This window comes from Tympanuchus pallidicinctus, unplaced genomic scaffold, assembly GCF_026119805.1.
Source record: "Tympanuchus pallidicinctus isolate F22 unplaced genomic scaffold, pur_lepc_1.0 scaffold4, whole genome shotgun sequence".
In the NCBI taxonomy this organism is placed as follows: Eukaryota; Metazoa; Chordata; class Aves; order Galliformes; family Phasianidae; genus Tympanuchus; species Tympanuchus pallidicinctus.
The window spans coordinates 41,622,587-41,634,625 of NW_026294758.1; the positions used below are offsets into that span (position 1 = coordinate 41,622,587).

Here is a 12,039-nt window from a genome sequence, read left to right on the forward strand (position 1 = left end):
CAAATTCTAGGAAAATGATATATTCACATAAAGACTCTAGTTATAAAAACTATAAAATCAGAAATTGCATATGTGGCAAGGACACAACACTACATTCTGTGGTGCTAAAGGACACGATAGTGAAGAAACTTGGTAGGTCAAGTTGATAACTGAACTTGAGGTCTTCTCCAGCCAAACTGATTTTGATTCTATGACTTAATGATATTAGTCACAGAAAATAAAAATGACGGTAATAATAGCGGAATCACAATTCATCCACCAAGATCAAAGGAGTCAGATTTATTTAGTTAAATAGCAATCAAAAACTATATTACTTATATTTCTAAATTAATTACATTAGAAGATTTTCAGTAATTTCCTAAAAAAAAGGAACATCTTCGACCAGTTGAATTATCTCAGTACAAAAAAATTTAAATTAATTTTTAGTAGTAAATACCAAATTTACCATATTTACGGCATGAGGAACATTATCTACTATTTACAGTCATTTTAACTGGGCTTCTAGGCATGTCAGGATAAACTCTAAGCAGAGTATAACAGAACTCTCATATTGCTCAAGAACTCTCAGATATCCCATGTTGCCCTTCTAGGGTTTTGTTGCTGTTTCTATCAGGAACACCAGCTTACACACATGTAAATCTACAAGAATCATCATTTGTTTGTCTTTTTTTCCCCCACAGTCTGAGTGGATTTGTACAATCAACTGACAAGTGGCCACTGAAATTCCTAGTAAAATAATATTCTTTCAAAAATGTTAAAGTTGCAACTGAAATTTCTATGTGATGCATGAGGAGGAAGGTAAAACCAATAGAAAATAACTGGACAATCTCACCTTTCTAGAGGTAATATAGATTTGGTAGACTGCAACATGTAAGTTTCAATTGTTGCTATCTGTACTTCACAGAAAAGAATTTCTAGTGTTATTACTGTCAAAATTGACATTTCCATAAGCAATGTATTTGCAAGTCAATGACAAAAATAATATATTTTCCCTTAAATGAACAAAGAACAAACCCAGAAAGACAAAATGAGAATGATTTTCACTATTTTGTTATCTAAGCCAGCTGGCTCCAAACCACTAAGAACAATCCATAAATTCAGAAAACAGTCCAGTGGCACCTCAGCAATTTGATGAGGCAAGGCCAACGCTACCTCCACTGTTTATAGCTTTTATGTACAGCACTAGCATCTGACATCAAATTTCACAATCTCATCAATGATACACGATTGGAAACTGTATGAAATCATTTTACTGTGACATGTTTCAGCTGCCACTATCACCAAAATAGTAGCTTCCATTCTCTACACCACTTAATTCTTCCCATTGTATTGCCAAGCTCTCCTTCCTCTGGCTGCATCTTTTCCTTGATACTAGTTACTGTGTCTAGTAACTAATCCAGCCTATCTCCAGTTACAGACTGTTGCTATATTGCACACAATCAATTTTAGATTTGTGACCAATTTCAATTTTAGTTTGCAAAACTGATCTGCAAACTCAGACAGCAATCTCATGGAGTCATACGCTACAGGTTCAAACGCTGCAATCACGGGAAGTCCTCTTTAAAAGCACATTAAAGCACACACATCCCCACAAGCTTCTTCAGCAGGTATCTTCTTTCAGGCAAGGATATGGTAGAAATGCAGGAATAGCCATGTGCTGCTGTTTAATAAATATGATGTGCATAGAAGAACTAGAAACATTACAAATTACATCTACAACCATGACAGCCTAATAATAGAAAAATAAAACAATACAAAATAAAAAGGTTATCAACACTTAATGAGTGTTTCTAGTCAGATAGCAGGTGCATAAGCTTTAGTATGAACAAATCAAAAGAAGGAAAGTTCTTGAAACTGTAGTTTATTCTACTGCCTAAACAATGTACACCTCCTTTAAAACAAGTAAGTCCTTAGTAAAAGCAATCAGAAGTTGGAGGAAATTCATCTGGACTTAAGGAATTTTACACAGTTCCCTGTAACATCCTTCTCTCCAAATCTGAAAGATAAGGATTTGGTTGGTGGAATTTTCGATAAAAGGAACCGGTTGCAAGATCACACCCAGATAGTGGTGGTCAATAGATCAAGATGCACATCAGAGACAAGTGGTGTCTGATTCAGTACTGGGATCAATGCTCTTTAATATCTTCATCAACGACGTTGATGGTGCAATCAAGTGCACCCTCAGCAAGTTTGTGAATAACACCAAGCAGTAGGGTGCAGTCAACATGCCCAAGGGACTGGATGCTATCCACAAGGACCTAGACAAGCTCCAGAAGTGAGCCCAGAAGAACCTCATGAGGTTCAACAAAGCTAAGTTCAAGGTCTTGCACCATGGTCATGGCAACCTCCACTATCAACTCAAGCTTGGAGATGAAAAGATAGAGCACAGCGCCACAGAAAACAACTTGGGCTACTGGTGGATGGCAAGATGGACGTGAGCCAGCAATGTGCCCAGAAAGCCAACTGAGATGCAAACTAAATATAAGGAAACAATCTTTTACAATAAAAGTGGTGAGGAACTAGGACAGGTTGCCCAGAGAGGTGGCAACCTTTCAAGACATTCAAGGTCTTGCTGGACAGAGCTCTGAGCAACCTCACCTAACAGGACATGTCCCCACTCAATGCAGGAGGGTTGAACTATATGATCCTTAAGGGTCCCCTCCAACTCAAATGATTTTATGATTCACTAACGATCTGGATGAAAGGACAGAGTGTACCCTTACTGTGATGCTGATGGCAAAACTAGGAACTGAAGGATCAAGGCTCCACTGCCATGCAGAAGTAACTTGACAAGTCGGAGAAACGGTCTGACAGAAAAATTGCACCGCAAGGAGTGCAAGGAGATCAACCAAACTGGTGGCAAACTATGATTTCAAGATTGGAAATGAGGGAGAGCAGTGGATATTGTCTACCTTGACTTCAGCAAGGCTTTTGACGCTGTCATCCACAAAATACTTGTAATGATGCAAAGGAAGCATGTGATAGATGAGCAGATAGTAAGGTGGATTGAAAAAGGGGAGACTGGAAGAACTCAGAGAGTTGTAAGTGGTGCAGTGTCTCATTGGAGGCATATAATTATTGGTGTTTCCCAGGGTCAGTACTGCGTCAGGTCTTGTTCAGCATCAATGACTTGGATGAAAGATAGACTGCACCCTTACCAAGTACGCTGATGATGCAAAGTTGGGAAGAGTGGCTGATATCAGAAGGCTGTACTAACTTTCAGTGAGATCTAGAAAGATTAGAGAGTTGGGCAGAGAGGAGCCTTACGAGGTTCTACAAGGGCAAGTCTAAAGTCCTAGACTCCTAGCTGGGAGGAGTACGGGCACACCAAAAGGCTGCTGCTATTGAGCAAGACCTGGATAGATTAGAGAGCTGGGTGGAGAGGAGCATTATGAGGTTCAGCAATATCTCTCTCTCTTTTTCTGGCAATGAGCATATTGGGAAAGTATTTATTAGTTGATATTCAAAACTCCACTGAGTATGACTCTGAAAAATTGGGCATTATCACAGGATCACAAAATTGCAAGGGTTGGAAGGGACTTCTGGACTTAAGTCCAAACGCCTGCTAAAGCACGTTCCCCACAGTAGGTCACACAAGTCTTGGAACTGGTCTTGTTCTGAGCATGTGTTTTGAACACATGACTGTGACTTTGAGAAGCTTCTTTCCACTTAGATTATCACAGAATGTGGCTGTGGCAAAGTGGAGATCAGCTTCTTCTCCCACGTCAAAATGTCAGGGCAATAGGTAAGAAGGACAGGTGTAGTGTAACACTCGGGATGGCATCACCTCACACCTCAGTACAGGGTAGAGGCTTCTGGAAAGGAGCTCTGTGGAGAAGGTGTCCTGGTGGACAAGAGGTTGGCCATGAGCCAGAGATGTGCCCTTGTGGCCAAGAAAAAGGCTGGCGGTATCTGCGGGCATCAAAAAGAGCATGGCCAGCAGGACAAGGGAGGTTACCCCCCTCTCCACTCTGCCTCGGTGAGGCCACTGTGTGTGGAGTACTGTGTCCAGTTCCGGGCTCTCCAGTTCAGAAAAAAAACAGACATAGAGGCGTTCTAGAGAGAGTCCAATGAAGGTCTGCAAAGTTGATTAGGAGCCTGGAGTATCTCCTGTACAAGGAAAGGCTGAGAGACCTGGGACTGTTCAGACTTGAGAAGAGAAGGCTGAGAAGGGATCTCATCTCAGTTCACAAGTATCTCAAATGCTAGAGCCAAAAGGATGGTGCCAGGCTCTTTTCAATGGGGTACAGTGCCAGGACAAGGGAAACTGATCACAAACCGGACCACAGGAAGTTCCATGCTAACATGAGGAAGAACTTCTTTACTGTGAGGCTGATAGAGCACTGGTACAGGCTGGTCCAGAGAGGTTGTGGAGTCTCCTTCTCTAGAGGCACTCCAAATCCATCCGGATAATGTCTTGCTTAACTTACTGTGGGGAACCTGCTTTTGTCGGGGGGCTTGGACTTGATGGGATCCCCAGAGGTTCCTTCAAAGTCCTACGAGTCTGTGATTCTTTGGTATTCTTCAGCAGCGAGTTAGTGCAAGTTTCCATAGTTTTTTGCACTGTTCTGTGTGTGTGTGTGTGTGTGTGTAAAGCAGGAATCATGTATTTAGAAGAAGTCTGAAAGTTGTCTGAGGCCCTATGCAAGCTTCCCAGTTTGGAGTCTGGCGGGTGAGGGAGCTTCCAGGACAGCTCAAAGAGCAGCCTCTTCTCCTTGTGATGAATCTCATGATAGTGGATAATGCTTCTTGCAGTCATGCAGAAGCCTGAGAGCCTCATTTGCTCTAATAGGTAAGTGAACAGAAAACACAGCAGCTACTTCTTCTACACTGTTGTACAGAGGAAAGTAAAGGCAAGATCTAAGGATGATAAGTAAATTCAGTATCTTACAAAAGCAGACAAAATTAGATTGAAGAAAATCTGTAAGCTCACAAATCAACATCGGTAATTTTGCTTGTTTTTAAGTTTGAAAGTTTTTAAGTACTGTCTGTACTTTTTTAAGCATGCTGCAATGACTTCTTGTCCCTTAGCCTAATTTGCGAGGGATTTTAAGTAGTTCAGTACCAAATTACACTGAATCATGCATGAAAGGTATGAAAATGTTCAAGTACTTTTATCAGTTCAGCTCTGCTCTTTACGTTGCTGATTGACTGAGATTTGAATTAATAGTATTTTGAAATTGTAGTTGCGCTAGATTATTAGATGTTCATTCCTATGCTGTGGTTCAAATAGTTCTTTATACTTGAACCGATGCCACTTAAGAGTGTAAGAACTGCTGACATAATTAGTGTCCTCCTAAATAATGTAAAACAAATCACGTTTCTGTTGCTGTGACTGCCTAGTGAAGAGAAGTCTCAGGGAAATATCAGCAAAGTGTATGAACACATGAAGAGAAAGTGCAAACAAAACAGAGCCAAGCTCTTTTCAGCAGTGCCTGGCAACAGAAGTACTAATGGGCATAAAGTGAAACATAGCAGGTTCCCTTTGAATAGCAGAAAACACTTTTTCACTGTGCTTGCAATCAAGCACTGGCACATATTGCACAGAGAGGTTGTGGAGTCTTCTTTCTTGCAGATATGCAAAAGTCTTCAGCAGTAGAGTGGCCTATAGTACTTGCAGAAGCCCCTCCTACCAAGCTCACCCAGTCAGTGATTCTACAAAGAAAACCTACATTTATTAACCAGCCTTCTGTCCTTGGGTGCTGCAGCTTTAGCCATGTGAAAGAACACCTTTAATCTTTGTGTTTCTGTTAACAGGCTCGGTATATGTGAAGTAATCCTAGTTCTCTTTTTCCTTTCTCATATAGCGTTTGATATGTTATTTTCCTATAACTAATTTAGTTCGTACTGAAAAGCAAACTTTGCTTCCCTTAGTTTTGAGTAGAAAGTCATTAGAGAGTTATGAATAAAGAGAAGTTGTTCTCTTGCCTTTATTTAGTGCTTGTTAATGCTTAATTTCATAAATATTGTACTTCAAATCCTATGAAGATTCAACAACTTTGATTACTTTTCAGAATTATTCTGATTTTTAGAAAATGAGCTCGTGTTTCCTCAGTTTAGCCAACAGCCTAGCTCAATACATATTTTGCATTTAATTTTATACTTAAGCACAGTATTCAAATTTGAATAAGCAGTTCAATAAAGAATACACGACATAGATGTTTATGCATGACATTTTGGATTTGGAAGTATCGTGCTACAGTTTCTGGTAACCACTGGAACCTAGTAAATGTGTTAGCAAAAATAAAAATAATTGGTTATATTGCTTTTAGGATACTAATTATTTAGTCTTCCTTACTCTAAAAATGTTTTACTTTTGATTACTGTATTTGTCAAGATGGTAAATCTTTCCAAAGCACTATTAAGTTCCAAATCTAAACCTAGTCAAAATTGAAAACACAAATTCAGGTCATTCTGGTACACCAAAATGAAACACAAAGTTGCTAGAATGTCTCAGAACTCAAAAAAAGTTTTTAAATTTAAACATCAACTTTTTGAACAACTCTTCAGAGTTAAAGACTTTCAAAATGCATCATTTCTGAATCACCACAACTTTCACCTTAAAACACAACAAACTATTTTTAATTCTCAGTAACTGTTTTTACTTCTCAAATTCTGTGTCAATTATAAGTTTTCTTAACTGCTCTATTTAAATGTACTACTAACCTGTTCTAGGGTTTCTATTTCGCTGTCTTTAACTTGCAAAATTTCTAATATCTTTCTGTCCTTGACTTCAGCTTTCTGCTTTTCTCTAGAAACAAAAAAAAAAAAAGACACTTTATTAGTCACAATTTGCAGTTAATCATTTGAATTTTTCATGTCCTGATAATGAATGTCATTTTAAAACACAGAAAATTGAATTATTTGAAGCTGACAGGCCTTGCAGAATTAATCAGGGAGCATATGGCAAGTGACAGCAAATTACATCTGTAAACAGCTTTCTTCAGAAAGAAACTGAAGCAATAGGTATTAGAACAGATTTTAAAATAGCTAAAATTAGCTATCTCATTCCTCCTAAAATGCACTAGATGTACTTGCCTACAGACTGAACAAAATGTTCTCCCTTCCTTGGCAACACAGTGACATTAAGCTGTTTGGATTTGTGAAATCCTTCTCTGAACCAGACAGCATTTCTCCATCTAAAACAAACCTTCAGAACTTCATGGATGACTGTATTATCATTTACTATCTTACATATGGGTAGAATCTATAATTTGACCAGGACAAAAAAGGGAAGGCTGAGAAGGTTGGTTAACGGGAATGAGCAGAGCAACGTGGTTCATAAGTACAAGGCTACAATCACGATCATGCTATTTCATAAAAAATCATTTGATGAGTTACTAATGCTGTGTAGAACCACCTCATCTCATTGTGATCCTTTTTTTTTTTTTTTTTTACTATTTTAAATGCTGTGCTTACTGGCTACACTTCTAGGAAAAGTTATGGTGAGACAGTAGGGATACACAGATGCTCCTTAGCACAAAACATCTCTGACAAAACATCTGAGAAATATACTGTTCCTTAAAAAATTCAGGCATCCCAACCACCATAGGTGACAGATAAGCAGAAATTGATTGACTATGGAAATCTTTCAGAGGCAGAAGGGATCTGATCAAAAGTGGATAACTCTATCCAGCTGTGTGCAAGAGCAACAGAATTTTGTACCACGGAAAATTAAAGACAGTACACACATGGTCATTTCTTTTTCTTCTCTTTTGTGTATTTTCGTGTATTTTACTTGAATCAAAGGCTAAAGTATACTGTCCCAACAGGCTCTTTTGTAGCACATATTTTTAAATAATTTCTATGGCTTTTAAAATACCTAGACTGATCTTGAGTAAAAAAAGAATTAAGTAAAAATGGTACAGAATTCACTGCAAGGTTTTTGGGGACTGAGATCTCAAGGACTCATCACTGCAGAAAGTGAAGTACAAGGGCTATTCTGAATGCAATGCCTTCTATTTTGTTATGTTGTCCCACAACTTCTGAGGCAGATGTGGGTGGTACAGCAGTATAGATTGAAGCTTTCCATCAATATTCCATTATAATTGTTGCATTGTGACAGAGGACAGTGGAGAGGCAGTCTGAAAAAAATGGAAGTGCATATGAAAGCAGAAGTGTAGAATTGAATTCCTCTATGCAGATAAAAAAAAATTATAACCATTGGCATCCACTGACACTTGCTGAGAATTTGTGGAAATGGATGTGTGCACAGTGAGGCAGCAGGTACTGCATTACAGTAGTGGAAACGGCAATGTGAAAGACCAGCCATGTTCTGGAGAGCCACATCTCAACCAGATAATTGACCCAAATAGATACAGTGTGATCAGGGAACTGGGTACAGAGCTGAATGTCAGCTTTAATGCATTGGAAACAATAGTAGCAGTGTTGGAATATCACAAAGTTTGTATCAGGCAGGTCCCAGAAATGCTCAACAGAAATAGAAAGAGCACTGTACACAAATTTATCAGGACCTACTGAACTAATACAAAGCTGAAGGTGACAGTTTCATGGATTGCATTATTACCATGAGATATGGTGTCACCACTACAAACCAGCAATAACATGTGAGTCCACAGAGTGGTGACATCTGAATTCCCCATGAAAGATGCAGCTCTCTGTGTGCAAAGTAATGTACACTGTCTTCCTGAATTGGATAGTGGTGATTCTTCTGATTTCCTGGAACCTGGACAAACCTTTAACTCTCATCACATAGCAACACTGACTAAGCTGAGGGCTCAAACTTTTAGAGTCAGGCCAAAAAAGAAGACAACCTTTCTCTTGCAGCATGATAACACCAGATCTCACATCAGTTTGAAGACCATGGAGCACACTGCCAGTCTTGGCTGGACTATTCTACCACATCAATCATATAGTCCAGATTTGGCACCTTCTGACTTCCATCTGTTCAGGCCAATGACAGATAGACCGCACAGGCAATATTTTCCTAGCAACGACACCATCACAGAAGCTGTGAAACAGTGGATCACTTTCAGTGGTGCAAACCTTTAAGAGCGTGGTATGCAGGCTCTTGATCACCACTGGCAAAAACACATAGCCAATGGTGGTGACTACGTTGAAAAACACTCTTTTGTAGTGGAGAATCTGTACCAGCAAATCACATTACTTTGCTGTTTGTAAGTTGTAGTTTGAATTGAAATAAAGCATTACTTCCACAGATACTGATAGCTTCTTGTAGTTTCTCTTCGAACCCTACTAAAACTGTACAAAATTGCATGCAGTTACAGAAATCCATCCTGTTAGAAAGTTTAGCTCATTTATCCTTAAAGTGACAGTGTGATGTCTTTTGAAGAAAAAACTAGGGAAAAAGACACTGGAGAAGAAAAAATGAAATTTCTAAGTAATGATTAACTATTTGCACTGATTTAGAGTGAGATGGAGTTCATTTTCTTCTTAGCAGCTCATATGGCACTGTTTTGGATATGTTTTATTTTGTTTGTTTGTTTAGCAGTTCCAGCGTAGTGCTTACAGAGTCAAGGACTCTTCTGTTTCTCACACTGCCACACCAAGGAGGCTGGAGATGGAAAAGGATCAGGGAGGGGACACAGCCAAGAAAGACGATTCAAACTGACCCAAGGAATATCCCATACCATACAGTGACATGCCTAGGAGTAAGAGCTGGGGGACAGAAAAAAAATTCAGTTATGGTGTTTGTCTTCCAAAGTAAGCACCACAAGTGATGTAGACCTAATTCCCAGTAAATGACTATCTACCTACCAATGGGAAGTAGTCAATGACTTCTTCATTGTTCTCTGCTTGCCCACAATTTTTGTTTTACCCATTAAACTGCCTTTCTCTCAACCCATGAGTTTTCTCACTTTAGTCTTCTGATTCTCTTCTCTTGCTGCAGGAGAGTGAGCAAGTGGCTGTGTGGGACTCAGCTACCTACCAAGGCTGAACCACAACACTAAAATTCAGGAATTCAACTTCTCAATGAGGTGGGTTTTTTTTCTTTGTTTGTATTTTTTAAAAAAGCAATTTCTGAAAAGTTTATAATCCTTTACAGACCATAACTTGCAAAATTGCTTTAAAAATTAGATGTAAATAAGAAAAATCTCAAATATCTGGAGCTTCTGTGCTCCTGAAACAGGTCTGTTGCTTATGACAGTTACTATAAATTATCGTGCAACTTTAATGAGCCAGAAGTCTGCTACAGCCTAAAATCCTCATTGCTTTCTCATAGTGAGCTTCTTTGCTCTGTGATCCCTAACGGCTAGCAGCTGGTTTTTTGTCTTTTTTTTTGTTTTTTTTTTTTTTGTTTTTTTGTTTTGTTTTGTTTTTTCCTCCAAAGGAGTGCCTGCAGTACACAAAAACCAAATATTTTGGGAGATAAGTTCTCTCTTCTAAAGGCACCACACTCTATGATGAAGTGATTAACTGATCTAATCTGAATAAATTGTAGATACAATGGTACTCCAGGTTTCTTCAGTTGTTAACTACAACTACAGAAGTTAAGAACTTAAGATCAGACAATATTCAAATACATATAAAACCCATTTTGCTTGATCCAAAACTTTAAAAGCTTTAGGAAACAAAAAAGGCCTCTAGTATGAAGTACTTGGAACAGTAACAACATAGCCAGCAAACAGAATACAACCATAAACCCCCAACACCATTGAATAATACTGCCTCTTGCCTTCAAAAGCATCTCGACTTCAGTTGCTGACTAAAATATCCGATGCACTGTTCCAACAGTGATTTACTCCCTTCCCCATTTTACTTCAGGTGTTTTTATTTTGCATAATTAAATTAAACCACTGCTCTTACTACTCCCATGTCATTTGCCATCTACAATCCGCCACTGCCTTCTCTACTACTCTAACCACTACCCTCTCTCACAAAGTTGTTTTTTTATAAAACTAAGCCAAATTAAACACAAACACTGGCTAACTAATTAACCTCTTATCTCAGCCACACAATCATCACTTCAAAATGTATTAAACCCATTTTCTAATGGATTAATTGATCCAAAACACTGATGAGTCAAGACAGATTTCGGAAGGCAAGCCTCAAAAGAAATCCACAGGTGTGTTTTCCTTTTAAAGAGAGAAGGGAAAGAAAGTGAATAAAAATGACAAGAACAAAGCAAAAGAACAAACTTATCTTGAGATCTGAAAAACGGTACATATAGCTAATTCGTATGTTTTATCCCTAGCAAAGAATTTATAGAGTCCTGTAAATTTAGGACAAGTCTGTATCAAATAGGCTTATAGGAATAAAGTACTGAACCACAGAGAAAGGAATAATAATAATAAAAAAAAAAAACTAAGAAAAAATATGCCTACATTTGTAAACACATACAAATGACCTAGTTCTTCAAGGAATATTTCTAATTAAACTCAGTACTTTCTATATCTAGTTGATGCTCAGTCAAACAGCCCTTTGAACAAAGCTATCAAGGAACAGTGTTTGTAAATACAGATCCATCATCATCATCATAAGTGGGAATAGACTAATGTAAATTTATGGCATTTTTTGACTATATGGGGTGGGGCTCTCAAGATAACGAGATATGTAATGCCTCATACAAAATACAAAGTAGCTGCACTAGTTATCACACACAGCTCTAAAAATAATAATGATTTTAAGAACGTAAGAACACAATGGATGCCTTCAGAACACTAAAGCTTAAATCAAAATCTCCTATGGATCTTTTCCAGGAGCTCCTCCTGGTGGCACAGAATAATTTCCAGCGTTCATTACAGTACAGTTCCCCATAGACCCTCAAGGTAATATGACTGAAACTTGCATATCATACTTCCACTTGTTTTTGTGCATTAAAATCATATTAGACAAGAAATGAAATAATACCCTCCTACTTTTTAGAAATATGCATAAAAATCAGCAACTGACTTTATCAATTGAGCCGTTATGTATTTCCAACATATTAAAAAAGGTCCATTGCAATATGGGGGAAAAAAAAAAAAAAAAAAAAAAAAAAAATCAGGCACTGTCAAGAAGCTGATGATGATCAATGACTGAGACAAACTCCTGTTTAGCTAATTAGAACCACTGATG

General features: G+C 38.2%; 1 protein-coding gene across 2 annotated transcripts in view; it reads right to left on the reverse strand.

The window, feature by feature from the left end:
- Window positions 1–12,039, reverse strand: part of CNTLN (centlein) — a 187,176-nt gene that overhangs the window by 149,210 nt on the left and 25,927 nt on the right. For both annotated transcript variants that reach the window (XM_052701101.1, XM_052701102.1), the window contains one exon: window positions 6,667–6,751. In XM_052701101.1, the coding sequence (XP_052557061.1) occupies window positions 6,667–6,751 (85 nt within the window). The remainder of the gene's footprint in view (window positions 1–6,666; window positions 6,752–12,039) is intronic.